The sequence below is a fragment of the Ceratosolen solmsi genome, unplaced genomic scaffold, assembly GCF_000503995.2.
Source record: "Ceratosolen solmsi marchali unplaced genomic scaffold, CerSol_1.0 scaffold45, whole genome shotgun sequence".
NCBI classification, from domain to species: domain Eukaryota; kingdom Metazoa; phylum Arthropoda; class Insecta; order Hymenoptera; family Agaonidae; genus Ceratosolen; species Ceratosolen solmsi.
Window position 1 is genome coordinate 2,617,636 of NW_011948436.1, and position 22,842 is coordinate 2,640,477.

At 28.1% G+C, this 22,842-nt stretch overlaps 3 protein-coding genes across 3 annotated transcripts; 2 read left to right on the forward strand and 1 right to left on the reverse strand.

Annotated features, from left to right (window-relative positions):
- Positions 1-8,325: 8,325 nt before the first annotated feature.
- On the forward strand, positions 8,326-11,634 carry PRAS40 (Proline-rich Akt substrate 40 kDa). Its single transcript, XM_011503193.1, has 8 exons — positions 8,326-8,470; positions 8,786-8,962; positions 9,115-9,235; positions 9,347-9,527; positions 9,869-10,073; positions 10,150-10,291; positions 10,394-10,530; positions 11,147-11,634. The coding sequence occupies exons 1-8, from the start codon at positions 8,348-8,350 to the stop codon at positions 11,267-11,269; spliced, it is 1,209 nt and encodes a 402-aa protein (XP_011501495.1). The 5' UTR covers positions 8,326-8,347; the 3' UTR covers positions 11,270-11,634.
- Positions 11,635-13,410: 1,776 nt separating this feature from the next.
- eIF3m (eukaryotic translation initiation factor 3 subunit M) lies at positions 13,411-16,076 on the reverse strand. The gene is made up of 5 exons (XM_011503194.1): positions 15,935-16,076; positions 15,420-15,694; positions 15,079-15,297; positions 14,557-14,969; positions 13,411-13,701 (listed from the first exon to the last, which is right to left on the reverse strand). Exons 1-5 carry the CDS (start codon positions 15,977-15,979, stop codon positions 13,478-13,480), a joined length of 1,176 nt encoding a protein of 391 aa, XP_011501496.1. The 5' UTR covers positions 15,980-16,076; the 3' UTR covers positions 13,411-13,477.
- A 609-nt stretch (positions 16,077-16,685) lies between these two features.
- On the forward strand, positions 16,686-21,942 carry Arl1 (ADP ribosylation factor-like 1). Its single transcript, XM_011503195.1, has 5 exons — positions 16,686-17,232; positions 17,802-17,901; positions 17,987-18,103; positions 18,188-18,299; positions 21,028-21,942. The coding sequence occupies exons 1-5, from the start codon at positions 17,229-17,231 to the stop codon at positions 21,235-21,237; spliced, it is 543 nt and encodes a 180-aa protein (XP_011501497.1). The 5' UTR covers positions 16,686-17,228; the 3' UTR covers positions 21,238-21,942.
- The last annotated feature ends 900 nt before the right edge of the window (positions 21,943-22,842 follow it).

The window sequence follows — 22,842 nt, forward strand, 5'->3', positions numbered from 1 at the left end:
CGTTTACATTTACACATTACACTTTTACCAAAAATCTTTAATAAAAATATTAAATGATAACAAACTGATTTGTACCAATAATAATAATGAATAAATAAAAAATATATTTAAAATAAATAAAAATATATTTTTACAACTCAATTGTAAAATTACATCAATTACATTGCACAACAAATTTTCTAATATATAAATAATATATCAAATAATGGCTTTCTATAACGTATAATAAAGTATTTAATGTTAATGTTTTACTTAATTATTGTTTATATTTTCACTTGAATACGTAAATATTATGTCTTTTATAGTCTATTTATATTTCCTAATAGAATATTTTTATTATTTCTCACTCTATAGTAGTTTAAGAAAAAATAAAAATTGAATTATATTAAATTAAAAAATAACATTTTTCTTTTAAATAATTTTTGCTTTTTATTTATTCAGTAGTATTTCGAGTTATGCAAATTTTTTACAATATACATTGTACAATAATAGCGACTAAGTATATAAATATTTTATCTTCAGTATTTAAAAAAATTAAATTTTTACATTAAAGACTACTTTTTAAACAAAATTATATATAATAAAATAAAATATATTCAACAACATTATGAAATATTTTTCCAACGTATTTGATCAGACATTAATAATAATAATAATGATAATTGACCTACATAATACAATTTACTACCAAAAAAATATAATGTTTTTTCATAAATATTTCATTTCATTTCCTATAAAGTAACAAGTTCATGAATTGCAAGTCACAATATCTAATTGCAATATGTAATAAAATGAATAAGGAATTTTTCCCGTCATAAAAATACAATGAAATTATTCAACAAGATAGAGTCATTAATAATAACAATTTTTTTATTGATTAATTAATTTATCATTAAAGCCCTTTAATATTTTAAAGAAATTTGTAAGCTATAAACGATTTTACAAATAATTAAATATTAAGTTAAATCATTTGCATTCTAAGATGCTGTAAGCTACAATACTAGAATTTGTAATTAAAATTTGTTAATATTAATAATTCATTCCATAACAAAAAATTAAATCGTTTGTTTAATTGTATTCAAGTTTGTTCTGTACGTCCGTCAAATTATATTAAAATTAATAAATAATAAAAATAAAATTTATAAATTTATTATATTTAATTTTTACCGATTTATTAAAAATTGATTGTACGCACACACGCGCGCGCGCACACACACACACACACACACAAATAATATAACAGAGAATAGTATGCAACAGATATATACTGTATTTACTATTAATATATTTATTAAGTATTAGATGAAGATAAAATTTCATTTTCTTATTTAATATAAAGTATTGTTAAAATCAAAAAATTCTAATACAATAGTGTTTGTTTAATATAGAACGGAAGGATTCTCAATTTTTTTTTTTTTCAAATAACATTTATATATTAATCTTTGTTAAAAAATTACATAAGTGTGGTAAAGTAGAATGATAAAAGATCGATCTTAATTATTCTTCAAAATATAAAGGTATTTGAATTGTTTTATTATAAAAAAAGTTCAATCGTAAAAATGTATTAGAACACTTAATTAAATAAATGCTTTAACAGACGAGGCGATCGATGAGACGAACATATATATATATATATATATATATATATATTGTATAAATCTATTATAAAAATATAAATAATATATTATATAGTATAAATCAGTTTGATTTTGTAAGTTTCTTATTACAAACTTACCCAAATATCATTTAATTTAATTTAATTCATATCATAAAATATGTTCGGTTCATGCACCATTGACGAGTGATTGAAGCACTCTAAACAAACATTATAAAAGTATTATATTCTATTTAAGAAGTCACCGTTAAAGAAAGGCGTATTGAAATTAATGCGACATTCATAAGACACAAGTTTCATCGCAATTAGATTTGAAATTTTGTAAAAAAGTCAAAGATTCTTGACTTAATTTGTAATCTTTTAGCACTCGATTATTCGTTTACTTATTTTTAAAATAGGGAATAATATAATGTTCGACAAATAATTATGAATATCTCGTAAAGTTTCGTTACTTTATCTCACAAGTAGCATGAAATTCCATGGCGATGTTAGGACGTGGAACGTCAAATGTGAGCTACTAAACAATAAATTCAGGTGTTGTGTAGAAGTTCGATTACTGATGACAGAGGGGAAATTGAGAGTCTTCATAGTCTGTCGCATATATTTACCGAAGCTTGCTACCGATAATCGCTTAGTCATATGTTTAAAGACCAACCATTTTTCGTTAAATTTTTGTTGAGAAAGTCTACTAAGCTTCTCAAAAAGAAAAAAAAATGGTTTACAGTCTAGCTTTCGGGAGATATTACAGTTTGGAATTTTAAATCCATTGTTTATATTTAACGAATCGATTGCGTCAAGATTCATGAATTAAGTATTGATATCATGTATAACATGTTTGCATGTCGTCGTCGATTCGTTAAATCAGCCTAGGTAATATAGCCTGACTTTTTGGAACGTCTTATATATATAATTTTATCGCGTATCTATTAATGAGCTGCTTTTCATTGCATAAAAATGTCATTATTCATAGTTGAAAATTATTAAATAAAAATAAGGTTTCCACTCAATAACTTACAAGATACAAAATAATGAATAAATAAGAAAGCCTTGAAATATGCACGCACCTATTATTTATCATTATAAAAAATATCTTTAAAGAAGCGCGAGTTTGACTCAAAGAAAATACTTGTTATTTAACGCTTAGTAATATTTAAAAAAGTTTGGAGTATCTATTGTATTAAAAAACAAAATTTTTTTTTGAATCACACTTTATGTAAAATTTACGTATGCTTATAAAAAAATCAAATAAGTTTATTTAAAATTGTGCAAATATGTAATCATTTTAAAAATAAAATATGTTCGTTCGACTATGATTTATGTATAAAACTGCACGTGTGATGTCTCTCTCTCTCTCTCTCTTTCTATGCGTGGGTGCTTGCCTACTTGCCTATGAACTTGATGCGCATGTGTCGGTTGTATGTAAAAAAAAAAAAAAAAAAAAAAAATACAAAAAAAAAAAAAAAAACATATTGGGAGGCGCGAAAAAATTAAAATATTTTATTACATAAATATATCTAGCTGATGTACATTCGTCGATGAAAATTCTGGATCGATGTTTGAATTTATAAAAATATAACAACAGCAACAGCAATTTAAATAAACTTTTCGAGTTTCGAAATATTAATAGGAAAAACCATTGCTACAACAATATAGCTCACTTTTATACAATTGGAATTTTCTTCTTCTTATATATAATCAATTTTGTGCAATAAAATCATTCATAGAAATTAAGTAATTGCAAATTATGTGGTTTGAAAATAAAAACTGAGTATGGTGCATCTGAATAATATTAAACATAACCGTTTTAGAATGGACGATAAAAATTTTTTATATAAAAACAATTGATCGTGATAAGTAAAGTATCATGATAATAAAAATACGTGCTACAGTGTTCATCAATTAATGTCTTTTATAGATTTTTAGAAATTGGAAAGCTCGGAAATTTTAACATTATTGCTGTTAAAAAGTGCAGAGAAGGTTGGAAATTTTGAGGTCGTGCTTTTTAGTAATACACAGTTAAACGGCGATTTTATTAATAACGCGTCGCTTTAGTAGATCTGCGAAACCAGTATGATGTAAGAGATATAATATATAGTGAAGCTTTATCGATGCCTATCCTTATATTTCTATTATTAAAGAATCCTTTATATTTGATGTGTAATCAATCTTATAAATGAGTAATGCAATTAATTACTCATTTATATTTAATCAAGTGCGCGGTTTGTTAATCCTAATTGTAATCAATCGTTATTTATTATTTCATAATTCATTGTTCAGAATAATTTTATAATATAATATTATTTCATATTATATAATATTATAATATTATAATATTATAATATTATAATATTATATATAATATTATTTCATAATTCATTGTTCAGAATAATTTTATAATATATTTATTATATTTGTTTCGTTCTTTGCGAAAGATTCTGTAAACTTCATCTTTTTTTTTTTTGCAAATTTGTTCAAAATTTTGTTAAAAAATATTTAACATAATACCATAATTTCTTAATATTATTTAAATGTATTTTTCACTTAAAAAATTTAATCTATAATAGTCATAGCTGAATTTTGAATAGCGTTTGCTTTATGAAACTTTGTAATACACAATAATAAGAGAGATTTAAATAAAAAAAAAAAATAAAAAAAAAAAAAAAAAAAAACAGAACTTCGCCTTGCCCAGAAAGTTAACATTTTCATATATTTCATGTAGGCTTTCATTACTGAATTATGTTTTTTAACGAATGCGATGACAGATAACAGCTGTATGGAAGATAGTGACATCTTTTGACTTAACGATGTATTTTTTCTCTTATTTTGATTGATTTATTGTCGTACGTTCGGTATCGTATTATTAAACGATAAAGATCAATACTGTAGAATGGGCTCGAAGCTGTGGAATGGAATTTAATATAAACAATTTGTACAATATGTATTTGGAAAATATTTTAAATTGCAAATTTTTTAAAGAATGTTCGAATTCAACGACGCAACGTTGTTTTTGTCCAATTATCTAGTTTAATGTCATGTTCGGATAAATTAAAATTAAGTCTTTCAATACTATCGATATAAAGATTATTTTTGGTGTCCTAGCGGAACGTTCCGGTAATATTGCCGCAATTTAAAACTTTCGCAGCGTTGCCACATACTCGTAATAATTCAACTGGCAACGTCATTTTATAACTATCCGTAACTTGTAACCAATAAATATCATTTCGACGAGTAATGCTAAAGCCGAGTATCCATACTGATTCGTATTGTAAAATTATACGTACGTATAATCGATGCCGGGTATGTAAAGATATCATCGTTAACGTATCGTTTAAAATGTCGCGATGCAATGCATAAGTTTGCAATGGTCCATGTTTGACCCAGGCGTCGGTTAAACTTGACTTTCCTTGCCAAACTACGCTTCCTTCTAAATCCCTCCCGCCGTTTAATTTAAAAATATCGGTGCTGGCAACATTTCGATATAATGTCACTGCTTTTATGTATCGAAGATAATTAAATTCGAATAAATATTGACGAAGATCGATTTCATGCACTGTTGATTGTGATTTGAAAATCTCAGTGAATTATTTAATTACTATTTACTGATGTCGTTAGTGGTAGTTTTAAATCAGTCTTATAGCGCTGTTAATGTAATTTTCAGTGCCTTATGTTTGCACATGAATTTTACAACCATTAATTTAAATTATTATTGGCTTTAAATGAAATTCAAGCTTATGGAAGAGTGAGTATAAATAGGATGCAATATTCTAATTACTAAATCGTAGTATTTTCTCAGCTTTTGCTAATATTCTCCTCCGTAATTGTTCTTATAACTATGAAGGTACAGATTAATGGTTAACATTAGAGAGCGAATGAGCGAGACAGACAGACAGATAGAGAGAGAGATAGAGAGAGAGAGAGAGAGAGAGAGAGAGAGAGAGAGAAAGAGAGAGTAGAGAGTAGAGAGAAAGGAGAGGGAGTGAGAACGTGGGAGGGCAGTGGGTGATGGAGCGGGATGACGAGGGAGAGAAGAAGAGAGTGAGAAAGAGAGATAGTAACTAAATAATAGGGTAGGTCGAACGTTGAAATGTGCACGTACAGCCGTAGGTCGCATAAACACGCGCACATGCTCATCGGCGCTTAGCACGCACACACGTGCACACGATAGTCCTCTCTTGAATAATCTCTGGGCTCGTGTCGCGGCGGTGGCGCACACACTTCTTTGTTCGTGGCCAGCTGAGCCTCGTGCACGGATACATCTATTCGATCCTCGAGAAAGAACGGGTGCGCGTTTATTTTTAGTTAAACCATAGTTGTATATTATTTGATAATAAAGTTCCACAGAGCATCAGACGCCGTGCATCGAATACATAGGTATCTACTTAAGTGCTTTGATAACGCGTGTTATTAAATTTACAGAGTAATAGAGAATAACACGACTGATCTGCTTGTTTTGCGTGCATGAATGCGTGTGTGCGTTTGTGTGTCAATGAATGTGTGGCCGCGCGAGTACGTGTGTAATTGCCTGCACGTGCGCATAATAGACTATATATATTTATATATATATGCATATGTATATACATATATATTATATACATATATATATATATATATACACATAGATATAAAGGTGTGTGCGTGCGATTATATATATATATATATAATATATATATATATATATATATATATATATATATATGCATACGTACATATATTTGTATTTCTTTTTTGTACATTATATACCTATATAAATATATTCGTATACATTTTTAATCGATAAATAGCGCCTATGGTCAGCTAATTTTCTCCCTCTGCCACAACCCTCTCCCTCCTCCTATTCCTCCTTCTCCTCCTCCTCCTCCACCTATCCCTCCATCCTATTTTCTCATTCTATCTGTGCGTATGCCTATCTCTTCCTGACACATGCATAAGGAAAGATAGGCCGAATTGTAAAAGCTTTCTCTCTGTTTTTTTCTCGCTTCAACACTGTGTGTTTACGTCTTTCACAGGGTGGGGTGGGGGACTAATGCACACATTTCGTGCAAAATACACAGCAGGCAAGACTCGTTCCTTTCTTCCTTTTGTTGTTTCTGATGGTGTGCTGCATTCTGAAGCGGTTTTTAAAAAGTTTCGTGGATGTACATGTTCGCATTAGGGGAAAGAAGTGAGAAAGAGCCGCAAAAGAAAAGAACAGACTGCGGTGGTGGCGCGACGGCAATGTACGACGACAAATAAACTTGCACGGTGAATATTTAAATTTTCGACTCCGATACATCGCCTTTGCCGAAAGTTTTCCAGGTGATGATAGCCTTGGAATTTTCAGATGATCTCACCGATGATTTGGCTTGATCCGTGCTAATGATCGATCCTTTTTTTTTCCTATCCTCGTCTTTCAGAAGCTTGTTGCTGAGCGGCGTTTGGTTTTTGGTTGTGTTGCTTTTTTTTTTGTTTTGAAAGAGCCGATTGTACAGTTTTGTTTTGTATTTTTAGTCAAGTTTCATTCTTGTTTATCTGAATTTTTCCTTTGCAATTAATTTTTTAAAATAATTGTTACTAAAATTTACGTACTTGTTTATTATTATTATTATTTTATTATTTTTTTCGACTACTTACGTTATAGTTCGAATAATTAGAGGTTAATAAATTGTTTATTAATGAACCATTGCCATGTTAACTGACTTATTATTTAAATAGTATTTATATTTTACAGTACATTGATTATTTTAATTTATTTTCACATTTCGAATTAATCTTGTTATTTTGGCATACGATAATTAACCGGGGTTTATTTGAATTGAATATTTCATCATAATATTGTAATGGCAATATCAACAGCTGCTGACATTATTAAATATATCTAATTATGAAGCTTTATATTATTTATCTATCGATTTATTTTTATCTTTTTAAGGAATAAATTATTTAATGTAATTACTATAATTGTGGCTTGTCATTCCATTTATACTTACACAATACTTGTTGTATGCGATATTGATTATTTGACTGTATAATTAAGATATTATTAATATTACTTCCAATGAAGATATGTTTTATCAAACTTATTATTATATTCAGTGATTATATACTGTAGCTTATGCTTTATACCCAAGTATTTTTTAAACAGTTCCAATACTGTAAATTATTTTATTTCATCCTCTGATAAAACTCCTAAGTTAGTTTTAGCTGCTCAATGGATTTTAATATTAACTTGTATTTTTAATTAATAATATTTTTTTTGAGGCAAAATTTACTATTTTTAATGATTCCAGTGATCATTATTATGAAAACCTTTTAAATTAACTTCTTAAATATTTAAAATCTGTGTATTATTCGTTTATGGTGACATTATAAATTTACATTCCAAATTATGATTCTTTATTATTGATGTTTTAATACAATTTTTTGAATTGTATGATATGTCGCAGTACTAGATTTAAATGTTTTTTCAACAAAATGATCTCATATGCATGAATTTCAAACTTGACCTTTCTCCTTTACTCTTTTATACTTTTGATAATTGAAACAGAATTAACCCATTAATACTTTTTAAAATAAGATCATTTTTTAAAATAAATGTTAATTATTGTTTTAATATTTTCTTTTCAGATGACAAATAGCCTGAAACATAACAAAATGTGTCATTAAAATATCAAATATAATAAAAGTTCTTGCGAAAAGAACGCAAAATTTTATAAAAGTATTTTTGGAAAATTATTTTGTTCATAAGATTATAAAATGTATATGACATGCGAATGTTTAAATGTATTCATAAAATGTAAAGGTACGGTATTATTTGTTCATAGTGTTAGTACCATTGAATTAAGTGCAAGCGAACGTGCTCATGATTTTTTTAATCATGTAAGTATACAATGATACAAATAATTGAATTTAATTTGAGCTTTATTTATTTTAGACAATTAAGCAATAAGTTTTTTTATTAACTTTGTTTGAAATTTAAAGAAATAACGTCATTATATTAAAAATGAAATTGTTTTATCATTCTTTTTAATTACCACGTGGTAAATAGGAATTGTATTAAAACATAATTTTTTAATTTCTTTAACTTTATAATGATTTCTTAGATTAGTCAGTCTAACGTAACTTAATGATATCTTTCAAAAAATATTTTTTTCTATAAACTATAATTTATTGAAAATATTTATATTTGTAAAGAGAGAAGTTGGTTCTGTAAAGGATTTGGAAAATATAAAAAACCAGCATCCCGGCTTAATAGAAATTCGAAATGTTGGTTCATGGGCTATTCATCGGTGCTGTAATTGTCAAATGTATACTCATGCAATACGTAGACAATCTGGAGCAGTCGTTATGTTCATTAACACTGGTGTTATTGTAAGTTTAAATTAATTTTCAATTTGGAAGTAGATTTAATATACGACATTAGAATCAGAATAATATATTTTCAATTAAATTAATTGCATACATTTATTCAATCATTTAATTAACAAATGAATTATAATATCAATTTTTTTTTTTTAATACAGATGAATAAAAAAGACATAGCGGAGCTGAGAGCAAGTTCCAATTACAGTCCAATTTTTAGGATAGTAATAAATGAAAGAGATGTAAACGAATTTGATCCACACGAGCATCCGAAATTTTCTGGTAAAATTTTTACTTTTATGAATAATTAATTTCATTATCAATACCAATTTATAGACCCCGAAGTTCACAATGAACAAATATAATTAATCTTAATATTAAAAACTTTAACAGTGTCTCAACTAGCTGCTCATGTAAAATTAGATCTTCGTGTACTAGATCAACAACTTGAAGAAGGCATTCAGCAACAGATTCATTTAGTAGATAAAAAAATACGTGCATTTACTAGGGAGCAATATCAAATTTTAGATGAGTTTCGGGAGCGCATTCACAATGAACATACTTTTCTCGCAAGGTATTTGCAGTTTAATTTATTTATGTAAATTTTAACTACGTAGATACATACTTATGAGACACTTGATATAAAAACTGTTTTTATTTAAACATTTTTGTACCTACTGTAAACAATTTTCGAATCAGTCTTTTTGTTATAATAAATTGATAAAATAAATTATCCATATTATTTTCTATATATATATATATATATATATATATATATATGGAGAAGTATGGAAGAAGTAACAAATAAGAAATGTTAATAATTACTTAAAATGGCATAGTATAAATCACATTTTTATAATTGTTCTTTTACTATTGATTATTAGATAATTAAAAATTATCCTTTATATTATACAGGTTGATCTATAATGCACAACAAACATCATGCTTTGCTTCTACATCAACTAATTTAGAAACTCCACCTCCAACACCCGAATCTTTTCAATTAAGCAAACCTAATTTAATAGACGACATTATAAATACGACAGAGCGGATCACTTCAGAAAATACACCGTTCCGTCAAAATTCTCCTTTGGAACAATCCAAAGGCAGTAGTACAGTTGTAAGTTATTCCGAATAATTATTCATTTTAAACAGTGATCATTTTTCTTGTTCTTACATAGTTTTTTTCTGCGTAGAATGGTAATAATGATGCTGTTATGCAAACAAGACAATTAAGCAGTTATGATGGAGATATTTTGTTTGTACTTGAGGATATGGAAGATGTTCCTTTCACAATCAAGCAATTACAAGCTTCTGATCAGGAATTGGATAGTGACGGTATAGATATATGACTTTTCTTTCATACGCACATTTTTCTTTTAATAAATAGTCCCATAAATTTTATTTTAACCATATCTCACTATTTCACAAATCGCTCAGTTTCTGAGGATGAAGAAATTGACATACCAATGGGTCCAAGAGTCGGTCATCCGACTTTAGCAAAATCATTACCTGTCTCTGTGCCTGCATTTCATTCCTATAGTCATCGTTTATTACAGGACGACGATGAAGAACAAGTGAGTATATAAATATTATTTTTATTGAAAGACGCATCATAAATCTATATTTTGATATCTTGGTTATATAAATTTGCAATTATTAAGATTAACGGGATTCTAAATTCATTAATGATGATGTAAATATACACGTAAATTTAATGTAAAATGTTTAATACGCTCGATTTAAAATATGATAATAAATATTGTAATTATAATTAAAATGAACTATAATTAAAAAAAAAATTTATAAATAATATTAATGTACATTAGTGAGAACTAGTTAAGATTTTATAGGGGGTGTAATAAAAATCAATTTACATACATACAAATTTTTGATGAAAATATTAAAAAAAAATTTTTTTCATTTTTTATTTATGAGTATTCTACAAATTGAGAATGATCTCATTGATTTTAAAACGCAAATTGAATTCTTCAACATTTGTGCATTTGTAAATGAATTTTACAACAAGAAAAAATTGATTTTATAATAAATAATTTTTCTGATTCTATCAATAAAAGAGGCTGCATTTATCTATTTAATATCTTGCAATAAAATTAATAACAGTGCTTAATATAATTTTACGTCAGTGTATTTTATCACTTTTTAATATATTTAAAATGATATTCTTCTTAGATTTCTAGAGATCCCATGGATCCTAATAACATACAAGCTTCTATAAAGGCCTTAGCCAAAAGCGTACATGGTGATACAGTTTTTGGTGATCTACCTCGTCCTCGATTTTCAACTCAAATTTGACTTGACGGGTTTAGTGATCGTTATAAGCATCTCAAAATCTGAAAAAAAATATGTGATGTTATACTTTTTTTTATTATTATGACATATGTACGTCAATCGTTATTTTTATTTTTTAATTACTATGAAATGGTAGCAGCAAATAAAGTTGCAGTAAGAAAGTGGCATTTGCATATTTTATTATTAAGAAAATTGCTGCTATTACAGGCTTTAAAGATTATTTTCGAAACTTGTCGGACACTACAAGAAGTCAGTCTAGCGAAAGTGTCGTATTATCGTAAGTGTTTTATACATAATGCCGATGATTTATGAAATAGCAGCAATTGTTTGTGATTATAATTTTATTTTTTATTTTTTGTTCTATTGAATTAGTAATCGTGGAAACGTACTTTAAAATGATAAATCCCACCGCCTCTTTTATTATTATTATTATTTTTTTAAATAAGTTTATAAGAATATTGACGACTGTTATTTAGAAAAGAAATTTAAATACTTGTTTACAGGTACAAAAACACCTTGAATTTTTACAGAATATATGTATTATAATGAAATGAATTTAGAAAGGCTGCTGCACTAATTATATAACATTAATTTTAATGAGCTTATATTATGTTTTACTTATGAATTGATTTAGCATGTAAAAAGTAAAACTTTATATACTTTTTTATGAACGATTAGTATGGTACCCTTTCAAAATAGATTTATTTTTGACAATTGTAGAATTCAATAATAAATACAAACATTGTTTGTAGCAAAGAGCTTTTTTTAATATTAAATTAATATAGTTGAAATATTTTTCTATTTTGTTATAAATAAATTTAATGACGTCCATTTATAGAATCTTAATTCATATTGTTCTCGTTATTTTATAGATGAAAAAAAAACAAAAAAAACAAAAATATATATATATATATATATTACATATTGAATATTGTCAATAATTAAATTTTAAAAATCTGTGTAATACTAATTATGGTTTGAGGAGTATTTACAGTGAAATTATAATTTTTTATATATTTTGTTTATTAATTTAATTTGTGTAATTATAGAAAAAGAAAAAAAATAAATAAAAATATGTTTAACATATCTGTAAAAAATTTATAAAAGTATATATTTTTATACAGGAATCAGTTAAATACATTCAATTGGGAATTTGTTGTTATGTTTTCATAATATAATAAAAGTTTCAAATTAAAAACAAAAAATAATATTTAAATTTTAAGCATGAAAATTAAATGTTTGACTGTAGGTATTCCTTATTAACTTTAAGAATCGTATGGTCTTGAACCAGTCTCTTCCCTTAGTAACACTCGACTGATCCGCTAATACTCACTAGCGAACAAATACACAGATCTACACATATACAAAAAAAAATCTTCGTCGCTAAACAACGAGTTAACGGTATATGTCTTGTAGACCAAAACTACCAAATGTGAATACAGAATGAAAAATTCGAACAGCTCGAAGTAATTGCATATCGAAACTGTTTGTAAGCTACTCTTTGCCAATAGGCTGAAAATAAAGCGATTGTTATAATAAAAGAGATTGTCTTTTCTTCTTTGAATGTCCTTGAATATATTTTATCAATTTAATATAAATAGTATTTATTTTACTTGTATGCTTACAAAGTTGCATTATTGTAGTACAACGATAATACCCAACATTAAATTTAATGGTATATTAACTTTTAAGATACATTCGCTTTTTCTTATTACAATATTTCATGAGTTTTATATTATTGGCGTGGTCGTTAAATATTTATTTTATATGCATATGAATCGATGACAATCATCAATTGCATTATATTATGACGCTCAAGTTACATTCGTTATCTTTTTCATATTTAAATAATTTTAAATTAAATGAAAATAAGTTCAAACATATAAAATATATAAGAATTTGCGTCTTTACTTTAGTAAAATGTTAACAAATTCATGAATAATGTAGGAGCCGCGCCTCGGATTTAACTATTAATTCTGATTACGACATTGTAAAGAAATATCCCATACGAGGCGTCTAATAGGCTTTACAAGGGAAATTAATTACGGTGTGTAGCGCATCGATGATTTCCAATGTGGATGCGAAAAAAGCACGATCACGGAGAAGACGATGGAAGCGACGTCGGGGAATGAGTAACATCGGTCAAAATGACGTATCCCCTCTAGCTCAGGCTGTCTCGCGTGCAACCGCTTAGTGGAATTTCCTTGAATGTCAGTGAACCACGGGCGCCTTGTTCTTGGCCGCGAGTTCCATCTGCGCGTTGGCGACGATCTTCATGCCCTCTTGGACGGTACTGAGATTCGATTTCCAAGCGGCTAGGAGATCGCGAAGTTGCAACCATTGAGGCCGACCGAAAGTGCGGTGCATTGTGCTCGAGACAAGGACTTTGCGCCCAGCCTGATCCATGCGTGCTCGGACTAGTTTTGTTTTCAAAACTGCAACACGAGAATATTTATCTTCTTATTTATCTGTCGAACGAACTTTATGGACTTTCTTCAAAATTCGTTAAAACTTATTTGTTAATGCACTTTGCGTTTAATTAACAAGTTCGTTCACATATATATCGAATAAAAAATAGACTGCAAATTTTTTTTTATAGTACTTATTTAATAGTGTTATTTTATTTTTATCTTGGATTGTATTAAGATTTTTAAATAATTTTCGGATGTATAAATGACAAATTTTTATTATAAAGTTATAAAATAACTTTAATTAGTAATTACGATTTATTGAAAAATGCTTTAAGCAAGCATAGTGTACTGTGTATTTTCAAAAATATCCGAGGTAATTAAAGAATCTATCTTGTGATATTAAGAAAAATTCGCTTTTAAATAATATTTGATCGTATTAAATGAAAATGATTTGATTATAAGTAATTTTTCAAATTTCCATTCAATAATAATTCAACAATAATATTGAACATCAGCAGTATATTTTTAATAATTTAAGTATTTTATATAAAATGTATGTAGAATTTATCATAAACAGTGAAAACAATTTAGCAATAATTTACTTTTATCAGCATTTTATAATTATGCGATTGACTTTCATAACGTGGATTTGTTTACTGAGTATGGAGTATATAATATTAAATAATATTAATTATTATCATAAGAGTAAATCATAAGTTGTTAAATATATGGATAACTCGATAAAAATGGAATTTCCATCGTGCCAGTACTAATTTCTTTTTATATATCCTGTTTTTATAGCTTCACTTGCTCAAAGTTTGTCGAGTAAGTTTATTACAGGATTTAAAGAGTATTAAAAAGTTAAATTACATAACATACCATCGATAATGAAACTTTCAACTTGGTCTTCTTCAATTTGAAGCTCAGACTGTATCGTTTGAAATGACATTTCAGGATTAGTTTCAGCCAATTGCATAAATGTCAATAATCTCATTTTCTTCATGTTTTGCTCATGATTCAAACCAAGATTACTCTCAACAAATTCTTTATGATCCTTATGAAACTTGAGATACGCTGGAAGTTTTTCTTGTACAAATATAAGTAATAAATCATGAATGAGCTCTCCCTCTAAAAATCGTACAGGCTTCAGAGCTAACAGTGGATCTAATAAAAACGTATTTGGATCAGCTAAAGCTGCCAAAATGCAACACAATGCATCTTCTCTCGCTGCGGAAGCATTTTCAGAAGTATAAGTACCTAATAATTCTACCATAACTGCAGCTGCTTGTTCACTGTAATAACAACTCTTAATTACTTAAATTTATTTAAGAAAGTAGTATTTTACTTTATGTTATAATTTTATATGAAATGTAACAATTATCGAATACTGTTAAGACATACCCCTGCTTACAACCGAGTAGAACTTCATGTAACAAACGAAGCAGCTTCTGCATCTGCTCGTTTGCTGGGGGACAAGTGGCAAATTGTTGTTTTAATTGATCGACTCCGTTATAAACTGCTTTGACTTGATCAACATTCCTAGCAATTTGAACTAAGTGATAATATACATGATATCTCATCGATGAATCTTCGGGTAGAGATTGAAAAAGAAGCCATAATCTAGAATGTTATAAACGATATCAAAATTAAAAATATATTAACAATGAAAGATGTTTCTAATAATTGGTGCATAATTAGAAACTAGTCTTCGAAAAGAATTATTTGTAATAAAAGGTACTTACGCTTTAAGACAAACTAATCCTAATTTATAACCAGGTGCTTTTGTCAGTTTTTCGCAAAAAGCTAATACTATATTTTCAGCACGTTCGGTTGGCACAAGAATCATGATGGATACAATATCGTTTAATATCGACTCGATTTCACTTTCGTTTCCTTCCTTGAAGCAAGCATCGCACACACCGATGATTTTATGTAAATCATCTTCAATTCCCTTTGGAGATTTTTCTTCGCTGATCTCTGCACCCAGGCTCTTAAAATAGATTCTCAATTCTTGAGCCTGCAATTTGTTACGCACTCGATTAATAAAATATAATTCTTTCAGTGGAATATCAATCAACAATTATTAAATATACTCGTACTTGTAATGTATATTATAATACATTAGCACGAACCGGAACAAAAGAAAAAAAAATATTCAAACACTTGGCATCTGGTATACATAACCTGAATTGCAGTAATGTAAAAGCGGATAAATATTTGTCTGAACATCCATTTAGCTTATTAGATTATTAATTACCTGATCCTCGGTGGTACCATCCATAAAAACTGCAGGACCTTGCATCTTTGCTGCTTTTTATTAAAACTTCTCGAACGAAGGTTCAGCAAATTTGCCGACTTATACTCGTGGTACGATTAAGGTCCCAATGAACCGTAAGACCAATCCTTACGTATAAGCATACGTAATAACGCAATTTACAGGCTGAATTACGAGGCTCTCTGACGACGTCATGTGACGTCTCCTCACGTCCCCGACGTCTATCCAAAGTGCATTCGTAATCTACCGGTTGAATTGAAATTTTGTCGATTGAAATAGGCTTTAAGCGATCATTCGATAGTATTAAATAACAATTGTCATATCTTAAATCTCACTCAATCATAATAATCAATAGGAATTTAAATAAAGAATATTAGATGTAGATTATAAAAGAATTTCGATCGTTGGGGCGTAGAGTAATGAATTTGAAATGTAGAATAAGTGACGCAAATAGAGAAAGAATATTGCTGGAGAGAATTTTCAAAATAAAATCAAATCACTTGATCCGAGGTATTAAAATTGACAATAACTTCTTCAAAAGTCGTAAATATATGTCATTAATTTATATAATTTTCTTATAAAACGCACGACAATTAAATTTTCGGCAATTGGAAGAATAAGTGAAATTTCGTTCCAACACGCGCCTTCTTTTCCATTACTTAATTTGAATTCAAGTGATCCCCCATTATAAATGGGCCATTAGCATAACATGACTTTCGAATCTGTTTTTCGTCGCCGCCGGGGAAAAAGGCGAAAATCTCGATGTCAGCGCCACGTATAGTCATTGTATTATTGAAAACACATTTCATTATTTGTGTTGCCTATAATATTGGAAAAGGCATTGTCGGCGACATTGACCAGTGTATGGTCCGTCTATTCCGTTATCTCTCCATCTCCTCCCAGAAGTTGTGAATAAAATTAATAAAATTAAATTTCAATATTAAATTACATCCGCATTCTCAATAGCGCCAGACGTACAAGTTCAATGAAATTGCAACATTTGCCGCTTGATATTTATTGTAATAAAAAAGTATGCCTTAGTTCAACCAGCTGACGGGGACACGTAACTTTCCTCGCCGCATACGCGTGAGGAGCAGAAAAATCGTTTTCGCCAAGATTTATAAGTTATTTACCCTCTTGTTTTTGCTAGGATCGTTTTTCTGGCGTGAAATTTTATTTGGCATCGCTATTGTGAGCAATCGCCTTACTAACCTAAAACTAACTTCATCCTTTTCGTCATATAAACTTTATGCTGTAAAAGTGGAAAATCCTTGCAATGGGTAAGTTAATTTGTATTAATGTTTATTAATGCCTATTTGATAGTGGGACGTTATCTGTTAATGATTATGATTTCAATTAATTTCATTTTTTCATTTTTATTTAGTCGGTTTTACGTGTAAGGGGTTACTTTAAGGGTTACTGTTATTAATTTTATAATTGAATACCTACTGGAAGTGAAAATAATAAGATGTTATAGAATAATAAATCACCTGTCCCTGTAACATCGAATGTAACATCGAATTTCTCATGTTAATGTTGGCTCTAAATTTTTGTTTTCTCATTCTCAAAAAAGAGATCAGCCTACATTTATTAAATATTTTATATACAAATTATATAAAAAATAAATAATGCTTTATAATACATTGTGAATAATACCTCCGCTAGTACTTTTGCAATATTACCGATACACTTATACTTCTACAAAGTTGATTAAATCAATTATATTTTTATCACTTATTTGTATAATAAAGCGTGCATTATATTTCCCTATTGTATCCGTTTAAACGAACCAATAAACTAATGACGATTTTCCTTTATTTATTATTGAATATATTGTTGCTTAATCTAGGTGGATTACTTAGTTATTTTCGCAATCTCCTTGGCAGTCGAGAGATGAGAATTTTAATTTTAGGTCTAGATGGTGCTGGTAAAACAACAATTTTATACAGGTAACCCAAAGATTTATTATTTTCTTAATGCCTATGTCCATATCATTGTAAATAATTTTTAGATTTTATTATTAATGTATTTTAGATTACAAGTTGGAGAAGTAGTAACTACAATTCCTACCATTGGGTTTAATGTCGAACAAGTTACTTATAAAAATCTAAAGTTTCAAGTATGGGATCTCGGTGGTCAAACAAGTATACGGTAAAATAGTATTTATTTTAATGGTTTTATTAATAATGAAATAACTCATATTTATTTATAATATATTTATTCTATGCATTTTAGGCCTTATTGGAGGTGTTATTATTCAAATACAGATGCTATCATTTATGTCGTTGATTCTGCTGATAGAGATAGAATAGGCATATCCAAAGATGAATTGTTATATATGTTGAGAGTAAGTATACATAAATTTGTGAATTTCCTGTCACACTGACTTAATTTACCATTGACCCTGATCTATAGAAAGCAATCTTTACTTTTGTCGAGACGTTCACCATTAATTATTGAAGAGAAAAAATTTAATATTACGTATTTCTAAATGTATTTTCATCTTGACTTTCAAATTACTAGTATGAATGATCAGTGGTAAAACAATTGCTCGAACCAAGTCCCTATTTCTAAATGGATAAATAAATTGACTTTTAATGGCTCTATTTGTCGCCTTTCTCAAACGTACTTTCGCGTACCATCATCTTATTATTACTATAAAAAATTGCTTTGTTCCTTCGCTATTAGTAATTGAACGTTACGTATTATTTCCGGCTTATACTTTTTTACATAAGAGTTGTTATATTGAACGCCACTTCATAGTTTTCTGTCCTATTCTCTCGTTGTTTGTTCGTTACGAGCTTGGTGTCTAAATTGAGAAAATCTCGCCACACTTATCGACACTAATTCTATTTATTTATCAGTACTTCATATAATATATTGTGGAAATGGGCGATGCCGGTGATTTCGATAAATAGTGTAGATAAATGATATGAGATAAGAGATAAAGAGAAAAATTATAACATAGCCTATGCCATTATACGATTTATAGAACTCCTGATAGTGTTAAAATTTTACATTATTCCGTTGCTTCGTCGTAAGATTTAGTTATTCATTTTAAATCTCTAAGTAGGTTGCCTTTGTTTAAAATCGTCATTGGTTACCAGATCCAACTTTTATCGAGATATTTTGCAGTAATCGATTGTGTATAGTGTTTTATCATTAAATCAGAATTACACATCTGGCATTAATTTTCGAATGCATAGTCCTCCCTAATGTTTTGGCCATAAATCTGATTTTATGCGCCAGTAAAATGATAATGTTTCATCGAGTAATCTAATGATATTCTTTATCACGCTATTGTTTATTATTATTGTTTTGTTATTAGGATTCTCAAGCTCCATTGCTGCATAATCTTTTAGCTTTTAAGTAAATGAATATATAAATATATAATTAGTATTATTGTTTTTTGAAATGTAAAAATATTTACTTTTTTGAGTAAATTTAAGTCATGATTTTTTCAATTCGAATAGCTTAAATTTGAATTGCGGAATTACGCTAATCAATACGGTTTAAAAGACGTGTGCATATTTCATTATAACTATATCTCGTTAACAATTTATGTGGAATCAAGTATCTAGCATTTTTCGTGCCAAACTAACAACACATCCATTTTTATCGTGCATTCTTCTCCATTCCTTGGGTACCAACGATAAACTACTGCTTTTGAATACCACAGCTTGTAGATTTCTCAAATCAATTACGAATGAAGGAAGAAAATTATCGAAGGTCTCAATATCTTTATTCATTATCCACACTTGTAATTATATCATTTTTATAGTAACAAAGTAATTATAAAATTACATAGGTCCAATGTTATATAGCTTGTAGCAAGTAAATGAGTGAACGTACTTGTTTATCCATAAATACTGTTACAAACGTTCAAAGATATGAAAATTTTGATGTTGCTTCGTAAGATTTAAAATAATATCATTAGTTCTCTTTAATGGAAGGATTAACTAATTAAGAGGACATATTAAGATATTTTAGAGACAAAAGTAATACTACAATAGAATTATGAAAATCTTAGTTGCATACTGCCTTGCTGTAAAGCTGAATAAAACCAACTAAATTTGAATTTAAATAAATTACATATGATTGTACATATTTAAGATATAACATTTAGAATAGAATTAAAAAAAAACACATAAAAAATCACTTTCTTTATTATTATTATTCCAACTTTGATTAGAACAGATGAGAAGACACATAGAGAGATGTGCTCACTACGTGAGTAACGAGGCTAAATTATTGCAATTGACATTTTGAGACATGAACTCATTTATTTGGATATATTGTTATATTGGATTAGAAGTGTATAAATTAAACCAAAAACGTTCTCCGAGTAGATTAATTTTTTAGGCGTATTATAGAAAATAATTGTTATAATGAAAAAATTCATTTACTCCTCAGCATCTAAATTTAGAAAACATTATAGTAATTATTATTATTGGATGAGCAATTTCAATCATAAATTCGAGAAACAAATTTTAATAAAGTATGAAATGAGGCGATAATTGCATGACAACTGATTCATACGCTTTCAGTTATGTGTAATCACATACACACGTGACCTTACGCATACCATTAGATAATACATAGGCAAGATATCTCGTTATTTCTTGTGAAACGACAAGCGCCCCCTATCGTTTCTCTTAAGCGCGAATATTAAATACCTACTGCCTATCATAGATCAAATACATTTTGAATGGATTGATTTAAAGCTGATTAATAAGTACATTAAATTAAATATATTTTCTATAACATTAGCTCATTTTAGCTTTTCTATTAAATATTAAATTAATTAACGCCAGGGATATCTTTGCTGTTATTCTTTCTTATGACTATGATATGACAGGTCACTTGGTCTCTCTAAAACTATGATAAATAAAGTGATAATTAATAAAAAAAAAAGAAAGAAGAAAAAACATTAATTCGAAGGGACGCATTGCACATAAAAATGTGCAAATTCATAGTTGTAATTTAGTTATTGTTTTAATGCAGTTAAAGTCTTGTCATTTTTCACAAAACGCGAAAACAAAAGCTTCGATTAACATCATATTTAATATTTTCAGGAGGACGAGCTACAAAATGCGATTCTGGTAGTTCTAGCCAATAAACAGGACATGCCTGGATGTTTGAGTGTCGCGGAAGTTCACCAGGCGCTGGGCCTCGACGCCCTGAAGAATCGAACATTCCAAATCTTCAAGACGTCGGCGAAGAAGGGCGAGGGTCTCGATCAGGCCATGGATTGGCTGTCCAACGCGTTACAAGTTAAGAAATGATCGAGTGCTTGGTTTAAGGATATATTAAGAAAACGATTTTTGAAGTCGGTGACAATGGAAGGACTAGTCTGGGTGGCTACTGCCGTGTAAATCCATCCAAATTGGCTCGATGACGTGGGACGATACTTGTCTTGTGACTCTTGTGCTAAAGAATTAAAAACAAACCATAAAATGCAACATTAATTAAAATAATATGAGAATCTATTCCGAGAAAAAGTCTGAGAGAAATATACAAGTAATTAAATGTATATTTGAGTAAGTCCAGATAACACTGTTGTCAGTGTTAGTAATGCGATTTGTAATTACGCGTGACTCTGCTCCCCTTGTATTTTTGCAAGATTTTTTTCCATAGACTAGTACTTTAACATGAAATTTCCAGATAAATAAATATATCGTTGTATATTTATTTATTTGAGTGAATGGTAGAGTAAAGTGTTTTAAAAGCCTACTTTTATTACCGCTGTTCGCTGGTTCGATGTTTATCGTTTTTCTAACGAAGCTGCAGTTACTGCACAAATTTCTTTAACAAAGGGATCATTTTTATTACTACGTTTTATAAGGAATACCAGAGCTTGTGAATGTTGTATTAAAAAAATTTACAATTTAATTAGCAAAAGCATAATTTTTAATAATGCAATAAAATTGCACGGATACTGCAGATTCATCAGAATAATATAATTTATACAAACTAAAAAAAAAAAAAAAAAAAAAACAAAATTAAAAAGACGCTATTTTAGATATCTTATAAGTTTTATTCGAAAAATTATCATCAATGACGTGTATCGGCATCGACTTATCATCCACTTATCATCACTCATTTATTTCGTTTTAATATTTTTGATTAAAATGTTTTCATTTGTAACGCGCAAACAAAAAATAATTTTTTCAAAATTTTTATGCTTGTATATTTACAGATCTAATTAATTAACCATAGAAAATGTCATAAAAGTTTATTTCTATTTAATCAGTGATTTCTCGACAGAAGCTGGTAAAAAAAATTTGCTATTATATATTTATTCGTACATAATATTTATTTTAATTGCTTTCATCTTTTTATATAAAAATTCAGTTTCGTTTCTTTTTAATAAGACTGCAAATTATATCTTTATTTTGTTTAACATTTTCTACGAAATAATGATTGTTAATCATATAGCCAACCGAATTATTCGACCAATTTCGAGCCGTTTATGAATCATTAAACAGATTTTTTGAACACACAAACAAATTAATTTCATTTTAAGATTTTCATTAACGTATATTTTTATCTCCTATAAATTATTCCATTTGGATTAGAATAAATTTTTATCAAAATATAATTTTATGTTAAAATGACAATGGATAGTAGAGACATTAGGTAATGACATTTTCATAAATTGTAAATTTAATGTTTTGCGGATTAGTTTCCTTAGCTTCATTGGAACTTTTCTCGATAAAATTTATTAAAAATTTGAAAAATCATGTAAATTTATGTTATTAAAAACGATTGGAATTTTTTAATGTTTTTGAGAATTTACTTTTTGTACATTGTTTATATATTTTATAATAATTTGTTCCAGTATAAAGTCAAAATTAAAATGACTTTTAGCAGAAATTTTAATATTGTTT